This window comes from Erinaceus europaeus, chromosome 1 (assembly GCF_950295315.1).
Source record: "Erinaceus europaeus chromosome 1, mEriEur2.1, whole genome shotgun sequence".
In the NCBI taxonomy this organism is placed as follows: domain Eukaryota; kingdom Metazoa; phylum Chordata; class Mammalia; order Eulipotyphla; family Erinaceidae; genus Erinaceus; species Erinaceus europaeus.
Window position 1 is genome coordinate 146,960,669 of NC_080162.1, and position 16,864 is coordinate 146,977,532.

At 41.7% G+C, this 16,864-nt stretch overlaps 1 protein-coding gene across 3 annotated transcripts in view; it reads right to left on the minus strand.

The window, feature by feature from the left end:
- The window catches only part of PCCB (propionyl-CoA carboxylase subunit beta), an 84,237-nt gene that overhangs the window by 39,336 nt on the left and 28,037 nt on the right, over window positions 1-16,864 (minus strand). For all 3 annotated transcript variants that reach the window (XM_060196896.1, XM_060196897.1, XM_060196898.1), the window contains 3 exons: window positions 13,790-13,846; window positions 10,758-10,871; window positions 4,841-4,951 (listed from right to left, as the gene is read on the minus strand). In XM_060196896.1, coding sequence (XP_060052879.1) covers window positions 4,841-4,951; window positions 10,758-10,871; window positions 13,790-13,846 — 282 coding nt within the window. The remainder of the gene's footprint in view (window positions 1-4,840; window positions 4,952-10,757; window positions 10,872-13,789; window positions 13,847-16,864) is intronic.

The following is a 16,864-nucleotide window of genomic DNA, read 5'->3' on the forward strand; positions in this document are numbered from 1 at the left end:
AAATATACCAAAACTGAAGGAACTGACCACTATCAATCCTGCCTTTAAGAATTACTGAAAGGAGAGCACTATGGAAATAAATATAGGAATTTCAACTCTAAATAAGATAATTTGTGGTAGACTAGAACCAGGAACACAAACCATAACAGGAAAAAACAAAGGCATAGGAAAGGGGAGGGCACAATGAACAGAGCAATACAGGCAATGTTGGTGAACAAACTTTAAAAGGGCTCTTGTAGATATTATAAGTTACATTCAATGTTCATGGTAACCCAATGACATTCTTCAAGGTAACTGAACAACTCTTCCAAAATGTATGGACCACAGAAGAACCATAAACCATCAAAGCACTTCCAAGGAAAAAAATAATAAATGGAGGCATCATGTTTCCCCAACTTCAATTTATACTACAAAACAATAGTAATTAAAGCAGTACGAGAATAAAAATGGAAACTTGGATCAAGGGGACAAAGAGGCCAGATATGGACCCACACAATATAACCACCTAATATATGACAAACAGGCTCAAACCACTCAATGGGGAAAAGATTTCCTTAACAAACGGTGCTTAGATAACTGGACAGCTACAGACAGTAAGTGAAATCATCCATGACATCACCTTCCCAGACAGTAACTTGGATCCAACTGCATATCAGATGCCAGGCTCAGAAGAAAAAAAAAAAAACTAGTATAGTCAAGGGCCCTTTGGAATATAACTAAAATAGACCTCTAAACTATCTACAAAACAGAGACCCCGGCCCAAACTCTTCATCTGCACTATTCCAGCCTTTAGGTTCATGATTAATCAACAATTTGTTTGGCTTTGTATGTTAACTCTTCTTTCAGCCACCAGGTTCCAGATGCCAGCATGATGCCAACTGGACTTCTCAGGGCAGACGACCCCACCAATGTGTCCCGGAGCTCTGATTCCCCAGAGCCCTGCCTCACTAGGGAAAGAGAGAGACAGGATGGGAGTATGGATCAACCTGCCAACGCCCATGTTCAGCGGGGAAGCAATTATAGAAGCCAGTCCATCCACCTGCTGAACACCATAATGACCCTTGGTCCATACTCCCAGAGGGATAAAGAATAGGAAAGCTATCAGGGTAGGGGATGAGATATGGAGTTCTGGTGGTGGGAACTGTGGGGAGTTGCACCCCTCTTATCCTATGGTTTTTGTCAGTGTTTCCTTTTTATAAATAGAAATTAAAATAATTATATATTATGAAGAAAAAGAAAGAAAAATGAAATCAGGTCACCACTTAACACCATGCACTAAAACCAGATCAAAATTGAAGAAAGACCTGGATATTAGACCAGAAATTCTAAAATTGCAATCTTTTTTTTTAATATTTATTTATTCCCTTTTGTTGCCCTTGTTGTTTTTTATTGTTATAGTTATTGCTGTTGTTGTTGTTGGATAGGACAGAGAGAAATGGAGAGAGGACAGGAAGACAGAGAGGGGGAGAGAAAGATAGACACCTGCAGACCTGCCTGTGAAGTGACTCCACTGCAGGTGAGGAGCCGGGGCTCGAACCGGGATCCTTCCGCTGGTCCTTGCACTTTGCGCCACATGCGCTTAACCCACTGCACTACTGCCGGAATCCCCTAAAATGGCAATCTTTATCTTACCTTAGATGAAACTTAAAGGAACAGTGTTCAGTCAAATAAATCAGGAAGAAATGGATGAATACCAGATGACCTCACTCGTAGATGGAAGTTGGGAGACAAAGACAGAAAGGGAAAACAAAAAATAAAACTTGGTGGGCCAGGAGGTGGCACAGTGAATAAAGCACTGGACTCACAAGCATAAGGTCTCAAGTTCACCCCAGTATCACGTGTACTACAGTGATATCTGGTTCTTTCTCTCTCTCTCTCTCCTCCTATCTTTCTCATTAATAAATCAATAAGTAAAACTAAAGAAAAAAAAAAGGTAAAACTTGGACTGGGGTGGTATACTGCACCACACCAAAGCAAAAGACTCTGGAAAGGAAGTGGAAGAGAGCAAGACCTGGAGGTGGGGGTGGGGTTAGCTTGTGGGGATTTGGAGTACTAAGTTAAGGGTGAGAATGTTTAGAAGACACTCATCATGTAGAGTTGGGAAACTACTCATATGTCAACAAATGTACTGTAAGCCATTAACCCACAAATAAAATGAGGGGGAAATAAATATAGCAAAAATCAAAGATAATGAGAGAATTCCAAAAGTACAAGAGCTGCTGTTAGGGAAGCCATAAGACTATGAGCAGACTTCTCAGCTGAAACTCCACAGGCTAGAAGCGAAGCGACTGACATGATATAATGAAGGTGTTAAGTTAAAAAGACCACAAACTGAGGGGTCGGGCGGTAGCACAACGGGTTAAGCACATATAGCACAAAGTGCAAGGACCAGTATATGGATCACAGTTCAAGCCCCCGGCTCCCCACCTACAAGGGAGTCACTTCACAGGCAGTGAAGCAAGTCTGCAGGTATCTTTCTCCCCCCCTCTGTCTTCCCATCCTCTCTCCATTTCTCTCTGTCCTATCCAACAATAACATCAATAACAACAACTGCAATAAAAAAAGGGCAATAAAAGGGAAAACAAATAAATATTTAAAAAAAGACCACAAACCAAGAATACTCTACACAGATAGGTTACTTTCAAACTTGAGGAAAAGGAATTTCAAAAGACATTTAAAAGAATATATTACCACCAAACAGAGCCAGCGAGAAATATAAAGGGTTGCCTATAAATGAACAAGAAAAACCATACTCTGTAGTATTAAGATACCTGGGGGGAAAAAGATACCTGAAAAAACTTCAAAATGGCAGTAAATTATTTTATATCAATATATGCACCCCAAAGGGGGGGCAAGAAAAATATATTAAGCAACTTATTTTTTGTCTTCTCTGTAGCTTTACAACTGTGGGATGACTTTTTCTTTCAGAATGACAGAGACACAGAGATAAATAGAGTAAAAGAGACCAGTGATGAAGCTTCCTTCATTGCAGTGGGACTCACACACATGGAAAAGCAATGCACTAACCAAGTGAGCTATTTTGCCAGTCCTGTATAAAGCCACTATTAACAGAACTAAAGAGAGACACTGAGAAACACAACAGTAGGGGAGACTTCAACAGCCATTATCACCAATGAATAGATCAGGCAGAACCCCCCAAAAAAAAAAATTCAACATACAATTAAGACTTTGTTGAAAAGTTGGATTAGGTGGGATGATTAACAGAGATTTAAAGAGTTCCCCTCCTTCAAAATTCAAAATTATATTATTCTCCAATGTACATGGAGCATTCTAAAAGAGAGGCCACGAGCCAGTGGAATAGCCCACTTGGGTAGTGTGCTGTTTTGCTATACACGTGACCACAGTTCAGACCTGGCCACTACTGTGAAGGAAACTTCAGTGTTGTGGTTCCTTCCACCCTCTAGGTCTGCTTCTCTGACTCCATACAATCATTACTATTATTATTATCATATAATAATTATATAGTGTAACTATTATATTATTATAAATTAAAATAAGGACAAGTAACATGTTGGTACAAAACAAGGGCCCAGGGAGTAGTATATACATGTGCTAATTTATAAGGTTGTAGGCCTAAATCCTATGGGGTGTTATAAACAAGTGCTACTTCAATAAAAAGAAATGGGGGCAGGCAGTAGCACACTGGGTGAAGCGCACATGGCACAAAGTGCAAGGACCTGTATAAGGATCACAATTTGAGCCCCTGGCTCCCCACCTGCAGGGGAGTCGCTTCACAAATGGTGAAGCAGGTCTGCAGGTGTCTATCTTTCTCTCCCCCTCTCTGTTATCCCCTTCTCTCTACATTTCTCTCTGTCCTATCCAACAATAACCACAATAACAATAATAACAACAACTGGGGCACCAAGGGCAACAAAAATGGGAAAAAATGGCCTCCAGGAGCAGCGGATTGGTAGTGCAGGCACCAAGCTCCAGTGATAATGCTGGGGGGGGGGGGGAGGCGAGGAAAAGAAACAACTGGGTCAGGGAGCTAGCATAATAGTTATACAGACTTTCATGCCTAAGGCTCCCAGATAACAGGTTCAATGCTGGGAACCACCATAAACCAGAGCTGAGCAGCACTCTGGCCTCTCTCCAATTCAAGAAACAAATATATTAGAAAGTGAGGGAAGGAAGGAGAGAGAGTGGGGTAAGGGAGGAAGGGAAACTTCCCAATAAAGTAGATTACAGAAAAGCCTTTCACAAGAAACTTTTTGAACAGGATTCAGTAAATAATCATCTGTCTGGGAACCACAGGATCCTTTGATTACCGGGAACTTATTAGCAATTCATATTAACACGTAACATCACCTGCCAGTGAAGTGCACAAACACATTCTGCCATTGAACCCTTAAAAGCTGCAGGTTTTGTGCTCAGACCTTCTCTCCTCTAAAGACCTTATCGCTTTATTGAAAGCCTGTGAGCGGGGAGTCGGGCTGTAGCGCAGCGGGTTAAGCGCAGGTGGCGCAAAGCACAAGGACCGGCATAAGGATCCCGGTTCGAACCCCGGCTCCCCACCTGCAGGGGAGTCGCTTCACAGGCGGTGAAGCAGGTCTGCAGGTGTCTATCTTTCTCTCCTCCTCTCTGTCTTCCCCTCCTCTCTCCATTTCTCTCTGTCCTATCCAACAACAACAATAATAACTACAACAATAAAACAAGGGCAACAAACGGGAATAAATAAAAAATAAAAAATAAAAGAAGTCAAAAAAAAAAGAAAGCCTGTGAGCATGCAGATAGCTATCCAGATCTAGGTCAGGAATGATTTATATTTCAAGGGAGGCACAACTCTCAAAGAGCAAAGGCACAGGCCCATCTTTCTTACCTTGACCATGAACGTGAAGTCTGTTAGGGCTGGTGAGTAGACAGCACCACCAGCACACGGGCCCATGATCAGAGAGATCTGAGGGATGACTCCAGATGCTGTGACATTCCTCTGCCAACAGAGAAAGGCAAAGACATCTGGTTACAGAGGTGTTCAAGGCACTACCCATCAATAATACAATAACATTTTTTTTTGCCTCCAGGGCTACCGATGGGGTTCAAATCCACAGCTCCTGGAGGCCATCTTTTTCCCATTGTTGTTGGATAGGACAGAGAGAAATTAAGAGACAAGGGGAAGACAAAGAGGGGGAGGGAAAGATAGACACCTGTAGACCTGCTTCACTGCTTGTGAAGTGACCCTCCCTGTGGGTGAGGGCTCGAATGGGGATCCCTGAGCCAGTCCTTGCGCTTTGCACTCTATGCGCTTAACCTTAATCAGTGGTACATCCCACATGATCGAAAGACAGCTGCTTAGGCTGGGAGATAGCGTAATGTAAACAGAGAACTCTGAACTCCAGAGAACAGCATCACTGTCATGTGCGAGGTCCGGGATTCAGCCCCCAGCACTCCAGCTGGTGGCATTACAGCACTAGGGAAGCTTCAGTAGTGTCTCCTCTGTCTAAAAAGTCAGCCTGAAGTCTCAGCAGATCAAAGAAAATCATTGAAAGGCATATCAATTACATCCCATGTGCCAATAACATCCACACCAAGAGCAGTGGGTTTGTAGTGCAGGAACCTAGTGATAACCCTGGAGGCAATAAAAAAGAAAAAAAAATTCTGTCAAGTTGTTGCTCCCATAGAGAAACAAATTCCTAGTTCTTCTTACTCTATCTTCTGAGAATCCTCTTATTTTTTATAGAAGACATTTTTCTTTCTTTTTAAAAAATTATTACTTTTTAATTATAATTTTATTATTGGATAGAGATAGAAATTGAAAGGGCAGGAGAATGTAGAGAGGGAAAGAGACGGAGAGACACCTACAGCCCTGCTTCACCACTTTTGATGCTTTCCCCCTGTAGGTGGGGGACCAGGGATTTGAACCTAGGTCATTGCACACTGTAATGTGTGCACTTAACTCAGTGTGCTACTGCCTGGCCTTATTGTACTATCCTGAGCTGTGTCCTATGAAATACAGAAATTGGATACAGAGGGGCTGGGTGGTGGTGTGCCAGGATAGCCTGAGGGTGCTTCTTCCCAAGTAAGTGCTCTCTGGATTGGAGAGAACTCCACTGAAGCCAACCTAGGTTGCTGCGTGGGAGAGGGATCAGGAACTCATGCCGGGCTAGCCTCACAGGAGACTCTGGGACTCTCGCCCCAGAAGGCAATCCCAAGTATGTTAAAATAGAAGAGCAGCTGTATATATACTCGCCAAGTAGGGTAGAAAATGGATGTGACGTAGAGAGGGTGGAGCGTAGAGAGGGTGGAGCAAAAAGAGACTGGTGGAAATCAGGGTGACTACCAGAGGGGGCGGAGCAAAAAGACATCTGAACCAGTGGGGATTAAACCAATGCCCTGCAGGCAGGGCGGTTCCTAGGTAACTGCTTATGTAAATAGACCGCAGGGAATAAGCAGGGGGAAGCTGGCGTACTGCCCAACAGTGGTGCACCTGAACGAGCGCACCTGCTACAAAGCACAAAGACCCAGGTTCAAGCCCCCAGTCCCCACCTCCGGGGGGAGGGGGAGAACTTTAGAGCGGTGAAATAGTGTTGCAGGTGTCTATGTCTCTCCCTCTGTACTAAAGGAAGCTTAGATGCTGTGGTCTCTTTCACATTTTTTCTCTCTCTGCTTCCCTGTCTCTAAAAAATCTTTCTTTAAATAAAAGGAGATTAACAGCTATGACATGTAAAGACTGTTCTTAATCCTGGGTTGGACTCAAGAAGGAAAAATTAGATACAGAGGACTTAATCATGATCATTGCATAAATCTGAACCAGGACTTTGTTTAAAGTAGAATCAATAAATGAATGTTAAATTTCCTGATTCTCATTACTGTGATCTAAGTATATGGAAAAAAAAAAAAGTCCTGAGGGCTAGAAGACATCTCACCTGGTAAAACACACATTTTACTTGCAAGAGGACTAAGACTGGGGCTCCCAGTGCCCTGTGGGAGCACCAAGCACAGGAGCTACTCCACTACTCCTGAGTGGAGTATCGTTGTGGTGTCTCTCCTCACCAGGTCACTCTCTCCCTCTCTGTTTCTACATAACAATAGTGAAAAATAAATAGTCTGCCTGGATGGTGGAATCTCACAAGAACAAGAAGTCCCAAAGATTGCTCTTCTTTTTAAAAAAACAACACAGATATGAGGAATTTAAGAGATAAAAGGAACAGTCTAGGAGGTGGCACAATGGATAAGCAGGAGTAACAAGATCCATATGCAGCACTGAATGTGCCAGAGTGCTGCCCTGATTCTCTTTCTCTTTCCTCATTTTTTTTTTTTTGCCTCCAGGGTTATTGCTGGGGCTCGGTGCCTGCACCACGAATCCACTGCTCCTGGAGGCTATTTTTCCCCCCTTTTGTTGCCCTTGTTGCACTGTATCGTTGTTGTGGTTATCGTTATTGTTGTTGTTATTGCTGTTGGATAGGACAGAGAGAAATGGAGAGAGGAGGGGAAGACATGAGAGGGGGAGAGAAAGACAGACACCTGCAGACCTGCTTCACCGCCCGTGAAGCGACTCCCCTGCAGGTGGGGAGCCGGGGGCTCAAACCGGGATCCTCAGGCCGCTCCTTGCGATTTGCACCATGTGTGCTTAACCCACTGCGCTACTGCCCGACCCCCCCCCCCCATTAATAAACAAATATTTCTTAAGAGCTTAAAGGAGACACAGTATTTCAACTTTATTCTCAAATGTTTCAGAAAATAAAACATGCAAATAGGTATGCATGAAAAGAGAAGAGCTAATCAACAGAACAGAAACTAGTGAATCTGGGTGAAGGACATATGGAATTCTTTGTATCATCTCTACAATTTTTCTACAAAGTTCAAAATTCTATCAAATACAGTTATAAAAAACAAGAGAGGCAGGAGGAAATAGAGGCAGAGATATGACAAAAAACATCGGTAAGTAATTAATTATGACAATGCAGACCTCAAGGACTAAGCCAACCATCACTCCCAGCCCTCTAGGCTGTACTATGAAGACCTGTTGAACTGGATCATATTCTCAAATCCTGACAAGTTCTAAAGTGGAGCTAAAACAGTCATAGCAGTCAAGCCACGGGCCAAAGCAAATCTTCCAGGTCTAAGCTGTTCTGGCCAAGACACCCACAGAAATCATTTTCCCCATGCATTTTGCCTTCAGCTCAAGGTTAAAGATTAAAAAGTAGTTTTAACTTTGTTGATGGGTATGGTATGGAATTATACCCTGTAACCTTAGAATCTTATAATGCACTATTAATCACAAATTAAAAAGTAGCTTGACAGAATGAATTGATTTAATTAAATTAAAAGTAGGTTTAAGATTTAAAAGTAATGAGGGAGACCCTGGGAAGATAACATAATGGTTATGCAAAGAGACTATCATGCCTGAGCCTCCAAAGTCCCAGATTCAGTCCCTGATATCACCATAAGCCAGAGCAGACCAGTGCTCTGGTAAAAAAAAAAAAAAAAAAAAATATATATATATATATATATATATATATATATATATATATATATATTCATGCTTGAGGCTCTGAGGTCTCAAGTTCAATCCCCAGCAAACCATAAACCAGAGCTGAGAAGTGCTTTGGTCTCTCTGTATCTTTCTGTATCTCTCTCACTAAAAAAAAATTATATATATATATATATATATACACATATATATACATACATACATATATTATATATATATATATAACAGGTCTTTGAAATAGCTCACTTGGGTGGTATGCTGCTTTGTCACGTGTTCAACCCAGGTTTGAGCACAGCCCCCACTGTATGGAAGGAAGCCTCAACCTCTTTCACTCTTGTATTCTGCCTATCTTCTCTGTTTCTATATAAAACAAGCAAACAAACAAATAAATAAATAAATGTAAGGTCAGATATTGTCTTAGCCAGTATAGCACACATTATCGCCAAGTTGTAGCATACCTAGTTATGCACACACACTACAGGGGGCAAGGACCTGGGTTCAAGTCACTGGTCCCCACCTGAAGGGGGAAAGCTTCATGCATGGTGAAGCAGAACTGCAGTTGTCTGTCTTTCTCCCTCTCTATCTCCCCCTCCTTTCGCAATTTCTCTCTGTCTATCCAATAATAAATAAATAAAATTTAAAAAGAAAGAAACTGGGAGTCAGGCGGTAGCACACTGGGTTAAGCACAGGTGGTACAAAGCGTGAGGACCAGCTTAAGGATCCTGGTTCGAGCCCCCGGCTCCCCACCTGCAGGGGGGTTGCTTCACAAGTAGTGAAGCAGGTCTGCAGGTGTCTATCTTTCTTTCCCCCTCTTTGTCTTCCCCTCCTCTCTCCATTTCTCTCTGTCCTATACAAGAACAACAACATCAATAATAACTACAACAATAAAAAACAACAAGGGCAACAAAAGGGAATAAATAAATATTTTTAAAATCTTTGAGAAAAAAAAAAGAAATTTTTTATAAAAAGAAAGAAAGTGGGTTTGAGTGGCCCTGAAAGAAACTTAATGAATGAATGGTGGAACGGTGCTACTGTGTGTCTCCGTCTCTCTCTGTCTCTCTGCCTATTTCTTGCTATCTGTCCCCCTCAATCTAAAGGAAAGGGGGGGGGGAAAGCCACTGGGAATGATGGATTCATGCAGGTACTGAACTCCTATGACAACCCTGGTGGAAAAAAATTAAAATACTTACAAGTGGCTAAATAAAAATAAAAATATTTAAAAGTATTCCCACAAATTGTAGACTATAAAACACAATGAAAATGCACATATTTCTGATGGCTCACAAAGGACAGTGGCCAAGGATAAAAGTCCTTACAAGGCTGTAAGCAAAGGGTAGACAAGAGCAGCTGACTGGATTGGAAACAATCTCTGCCTGTCTCCTTTCTTCCTGCTCCCCTCTTTCCTCCCCTCCCTGGAAGAGCTGAACTGCCTCTTTCCCTGAGTTCCCATCAGGCGATTCTCCCTTCTCCATCCCAGTACCCCTTACTCGGCCTTTCACAAAGTGCTTCCAATGGCAAGTAAGGTATCTAATTTATTTTTGTTTTTCCTTTAATTTTTTTTTTCTTTAAGATAAATGACTGACTGAGCACCAACTGTTTCTGAACGGTGGGGTTTCTCCTTTGTACAACTACTCGGACTTTTTATAATGATCTGTAAAAGGCACTACATTTAAAAAAAAAAATCCTAATTCTAGCAAATTAGCTCATTTTAGTCTTTCATATTCTACCTTTCTTTTCAAAAAAAATAATAAGTGACTTTACCATATGAGTGATTTTTAAAAAAATATTTAGACAGGGAAGATAGCATAATGGTTTTATGCAAAAGACTTTCATGCCTGAGGCTCAGACTTCCTAAATTCAATCTCCTGTACCACCATAAACCAGAGTTGAGCAGTATTCTGGTTCTCATTCTCCATACCCCCCTTATTACAACAAAGAAAGAAGGAAGGAGGAACCAGAGCATCACTCTGGTATATACAATGCTGAAGATTGAACTCATACTTGAGGGTCCAGTGCTTTATCCACTGACCCATCTCCCATGTCATCCCTTAGGAGTGATCTTTACCTCATTTTCTTTTTTCCCCATGATAGGCCTTTACAAGAAAAAAGAAAAAACCCTCCCCACATACTCTCTTCCTCTTCATAGACCCTTCACTCCATGCCTAATGATACAGGGCAGAGCCACAGAACAGACACAATGCAGCAGAAAACAATGAGAGAAGGAAAAGCTCTGGCTAAGACACAGCCTAGAGAACTCAGGTCTGTTCCTTTCTCACTCTCTGCTTTCTAGAAACAGGTTGCTCACCAGAAAGATGTCTGCATAGCCAGCCAAGGACTCAACTCCTTCTTGGATCCGAGCTCCTCCAGAGTCATTCAGTCCAATAACTGGAGCCCCCACGGTCATGGCCTGGTCCATGATCTGAGATGGCAGAGAAATCTTTATGAGACACCTGACTCTGTTAGCCAAACAGCATTCACAAAGCACATTCATGTGTTATGGAAAACATTCCGAGTGGACTTTTCAAACCAGGGATCAAAAACACCAGCTTCATTCCCCATGATGATAAAAGACAAAGAACCAGACAAACAGGGACTTGAGAGATGATTCACTCAGTAGAGCACACTTTGCAATTATCATTTTTACTTTGAAATGACAGCAACTTACAGTCAATGCCATATCTTGTTTTTTAATAGATTGATAAGGAAACACACACATTACAGATGTAATGTTTAAAATTTCTGAGTTCACTGTAATCTACATAGTTGATGCATATTGTTTTTATTCTTTTTTTTTGCCTCCAGGGTCATTGCTAGGGCTCAGTACCTGCACTATCAAATACACTGGTCCTGGGGGCCATCTTTTTTTCATTGTTGTTAATGTAGTTGGTACTCCCAGAGGGATAAAGAACAGGAAAGCTACCCAATCAACACAATGAGTACCACCTCAGCATGCTGCACTTCAGACTGTGTCCAGAGACTTCAGGTGTGGAATGACAACTCTTGAGCTTCATTACTCGGATGAGACCTTTCCTTTCATAGTATTCTCTAATTCCATCCCAGGCAGTTCACTTCCTAACAAAGTCCCAAAACCTAGATATAGACTAGGTCCCATGAGATAGAGCATATGTTCACATGTATCCATAAACTAGGACAAAATATATACCTGAAAGCAAAAGTACACAATAGTCTGCAGTGAGTATCCCCCAACACTTCATCTGCACTATTCCAGCCTTTAGGTCCATGATTGGTCAACAATTTGTTTGGCTTTGTATGTTAACTCTCTTTTTAGCCACCAGGTTCCAGATGCCAGCATGATGCCGACCAGACTTCCCTGGACAGACGATCTCACCAATGTGTCCTGGAGCTCCGCTTCCCCAGAGCCCCACCCTACTACGGAAAGAGAGAGGCAGACTGGGAGTATGGATCGACCTGTCAATGCCCATGTTCAGCGGAGAAGCAATTACAGAAGCCAGACCTTCCACCTTCTGCATCCCACAATGACCTTGGGTCCATACTCCCAGAGGGATAAAGAATAGGAAAGCTATCAGGGGAGGGGAGGGGATATAGAGATCTAGTGGTCGGAATTGTGTGGAGTTGTACCCTTCTTATCCTATGGTTTTGTTAATGTCTCCTTCTTAAAATAAATAAATAAATAAATAAATAAATAAATAAATAAATAAATAAATAAATAGGAAAGCTATCAGGAGAGGAGATGGGATACGGAGATCTGGTTGTAGGAATTGTGTGGAGTTGTACCCCTCTTATCCTATGGTTTTGTCAGTGTTTTATTTTTTATAAATAAAAAAATTAAATAAATTAAAAATTAAAAAGAAAAAGAAAAGGGATAAATTGGGAGAGGAGGGGAAGATAGAGAAGGGGAGAGAAAGACAGACACCTGTAGACCTATTTCATTGCTTGTGAAGTGACCACCCTACAAGTGGGGAGCTGGGGGCTTGAACTGGGATCCTTACACTGGTCTTTACACTTCATGCCATGTGTGCTTAACCTGCTGCACTACCATGCAGCCCAGTAGTTGATCCATGTTTTCAAAATGAGGTCCAGGCCTCACTAGCTTACCATGAATGGCAGGAATGCTAAGAATTCCCACCCCAGGAACCAGGAATTGATCCTGATAAAGCTATCTAAATCAAGCAGGATTACTGAGCACTTTCAATGTGGCAAATAAGGAACTGAATTTAATTTTATTTAATTTAAAAAAATCCATGGTGCAGGAGGTGGCACAGTAGATAAAAAAACATTGGACTCTCAAGCATGAGGTCCAGAGTTCAATCCTTGGCAACACATATACCAACCAGGGTGATAACTGGTTCTTTCTCTCTGCCCACCTATCTTTCTCATTAATAAACAAATAAAATCTTAAAATTTTTTAAGTAAAAGAATCCATTTTGAAGGGTCTGGGCCACATAGAAGCACCATGCAAGGGGGAAGTTTGACAAGCAGTGGAGTGTGATGTCTCTACTGCTTTCTGTCTTTCTCTCTCCCTCTATCTGAAATAAAGAAAAGGTTGGGGGCCAGGAGGTGGTGCACCTGGTTGAGCACACACGTTACAGTGTGCAAGGACCTGAGTTCATGCCCTGGGCCCCCCACCTGCAGGGGAAAAGCCTTCTTCTGAGTGGCAAAGCAGGTCTGCAGGTATCTCTCTGTCTCCCTCTCTATCATCCCCTTTCTGGCTGCCTCTGTCCAATAAATAAATAAAGACAATAAAAAGAAAAAGGGGGGAGGTAGTAGAACATCTGGTTGAGAGCACAAATCATCATGTGTAGGGACTGGAATTCAAGCTCCAGATGGTCACTTGCAGGGGGGAACCTTCACTCTCTAATCCTGTCTTTATAATAAATAAATATATATAAGAAAAAAGAAAGAGTCCACCGGGAGTAGTGGAATTACACAGGCTTAGAGTTCCTGTCAAGCTCTGTTAGCAAAAAAGCATAAAGGATTCCCATCCTGGGACCAGAGAGAGAGCTCCTGAGTTGAGCATGTGCTTACCAAGCACAGGGCCCTCATTCCACTTCCAGTACCACACAGGAGTTGCTATGATACTCATGGAAGTCCCAGGGCTGTTTTAGCTTTTTTTCTGTTTCTCTCCTCACTACGGAAATGAGATAGTCGACCCAGGAATGGTGGAATAACATATAGCTGAGGTCCTGGCTCTAACAGGAAAAAAATCGCTGCCCTGGACCAAAGATAGCAGACAGTCAACACCAGCTCTTGAATACTTCTGCACTGCCCTGCACACCCTGCTCAGGGTCTTACACCCCAATAATATTCAACTTAACTAGGTAACTGATAAAAAATACTGGGCTACTGAATACTTACTTTGCAGATCTTCTGGGCATGTGCTCCAGACAGACTACCTCCAAAAACCGTAAAATCCTAAAAAGAAAAAAAAAATTAAATGAATGAATAAAATATAGTGACTAGCATACCAGAAGGTGGCACAGTGGACATAGTTTTGTACTCAAGCATGAGATTCTGAGTTCAATCCCAACACACTACTCAGCTGAGCTATTGACATTTTGGTGGCTCAAAAATAAATTTATTATTACTGATTTAGTATTGGCTTGCGAAATGATGACATCAAGAATACAGTTTCACAGGTGTGTGTGTGTGTGTGTGTGTGTGTGTGTGTGTATACAATTCACCATACCCACCACCAAAGTTTCTGTTCCCCTCCTGCTCCATCCACACACCCCTGTCTCAAAGACAATCCTTACCCTAGGTAACCACCAGAGTTCCAGAGTCTAAAAGACAAGTTTGGTTACTACTTTATTGTAATTTTGTTTGCTTTAGCCATCTGTTGATCTATAAACCACATTATGAGTAAAACCACCTGGTAGTGATCCTTCACCTCACTTCCATTCAGCAAAACCTCTGCCATTTCAGACAGTAGGAAATTAAAAGCCACACTTAGTCCAAAAGGGAAGGGAAAAAGAGGAAACAGAAACAGCACAGGAAACTATCTGGCCAGGAGCAAATGAAGACTTCACACCAGCAGAGGGAGGAAGCAGGAAGCAGAGGCAACCCTGGGATCCCTGGCACAGGAAGAGCCTAGAATAGTGTGATAGCAAATCTAAAGTGGTGGATCTAAGCTGTTTACTTGCATTTTTTCTTATTCCCTAATGTGTGCTTATATGGCTTTAAGTTTCCCTCTAAGTACCATTTCCAACTCTGAAACCATCTCCCCAGATAATATCTTTAGCCCACCTGCATGTTAGCTGTCAGTCCCTAGTAAAAATTAGTGAAGTCATGGGGCCCTTGGCAAATACCTAAAATAGACTTCCTAGCTTTTTCCAAAATGGAGACCCCAAATTTCATCGGCTATAATCTTACCTTTAGGTTCCTGATTATTAAACAATCTGTTCTGGTTCATTCTTTTTTTTAAGTACTTATTTATTTTCCCTTTTGTTGCCCTTGTTTTTTATTGTTGTGTAGGAACTGAGCAAAAAGTAATAAATGTAAAATGGTATATAAACAGACAAATGAACCTAGACTTGGGCAAGCCAAGAGTTAAGTAAGCAATTACAAGACAGGCCTGGGAGTCTGCAAGGCCAAAGATAAATACAAGGGCAGACTCTGAGAAAACAGCCTGGGAATCTGGAGTCAGGAAAAAGAGATAACTCCAAGGACAAAAAAGACCCCCTCCCCTTCCCTGCACCTGTGGGTTATAGATGTAAAACTGTCATGTAACCACATTGTGTAGCTGAACCTTGTCATGTAGCCATGTAATCTGAAATGTATATAAACCTTAATAGGACTTGGGTACAGGGTCGATTACCAGAGAGCTGGTGTATCAGCCCCTCAGTAACTCGGCCCTAGCCAGCTAGAATATAATAAAGGCTCTCTCTGCTTTTACATCACCTTTGGTTCCTTGTGGATTTCTTTATATCACGGACCCAGGTACAACATATGGGGGCTCGTCTGGGAGCTCGCTGGGATTTTTTATTGAAATTCCTCAATGCACCAAGGTGTAGAGCCTTCAGGTAAGGTATTCCGGAAAGTCTGTACTAAGGTCTTGAAGTCTGGGAGGCAGCAAGGGTCTATGGGGACACCCTGCTTATGACCACCACCAGGGTGGAGACGGAAGATGTTCCTCTCTACCCTCTGGGACCTCCACGGCGTTGGACACCGTTCTGTCTGCTAGAAGTCTCAGGAGCTGGAGAGCTGCCAGAGAGTGCAGAGCTGAGGGTCCATCTGGAGACCCCGACGTGGAATCCGGGGTTAGTTCTGAAGGTGTCTAGACAATTTTTGAGAACCGGTAAAGGGGTTCTTTGTTGTGGCGCACTTGTCTGTCTGTCTTGTCTGTGTTGTCTGTGTTCCCGTTTGCTTTCACTTTGCAGGAATGGGCCAAACAGCATCCACACCTCTAGCTTTGATTACCAGCCACATGAAGAAAGTCAAGGCACCAGCTTATAGCCTTGGGATGGACGTAAAAAAAATCTAAATTAATAACTTTTTGTTTCAGCAAATGGCCCAAGAAACATTAATTTTAAGCTTAAAAGTGAAAATAGCTTTGAAGCTGCATTCTTATCAAAGTTAAAAAAGGAGTTTCCAACACAGTTCTTATGTGGTAATATAACTGTAAATTAATTTGCTAGGGTAGCTAAAGATTTAAAGTAAAAGTCTAAGTATTTAAGGTCACAAGTCTTCATCTCCAAATTAAAATGCAAATTATCTATGTATTTAGCTGAAAAAGTCTGAGACATTTTGGAGGGCCCCCAAAATTCCCCGTGAACTGTTTTGTGGATATTGGTACACAGCAAATTTGGCATTTATCTGACACTGGAGATGTTTTGAAAAGCACTGTCACTAATGTGTGTTAACTCTCTAAGTAACTGGAGTTTGTTTAAAGTTTAAAGAAAATTTTAGTTAAACTGAAGTTGGTTTGAAGATCCTGGCTTACAGGAATTGCTACAGGAGGTTAAATAAGATAACCTTTAAATTTATGTTCTTTAAAATTCAAACAGAGCCTCTCAATTTAGGTATCACACACTGAAGATGTGTCTCTATGTCCTGTGTGGCAAATGGCAGAAAGGTTATTGGCATGTAAAAGTTTTAAAATACCTTCTCAACTAAAGAAGTAGAACTGGCCTAGGTGAGTGAAAAATAACACTATGGTTATATTAATGATTTTCTAGCCTGAGGCTCTTGCTCTGGTTTTCCTCTTTATATTTTTCTGCTTTTAAAAATTATATGGTTTGTTTTAAGACACTTTCAGAGATTTATTCTTGATAAATTAAGTTGGCAAATGGTGTTATTGGTCTGATAAAAGATTTGATGTTTGGCAAATCCTGATTTAGCAAAAGTATTTAGTCTAAAATTGTCATTTTATACTGGTATACCTGTTTGTTAAAAAGGCCTTCTAAAATTATATAAAGATATGTATGCCATTTC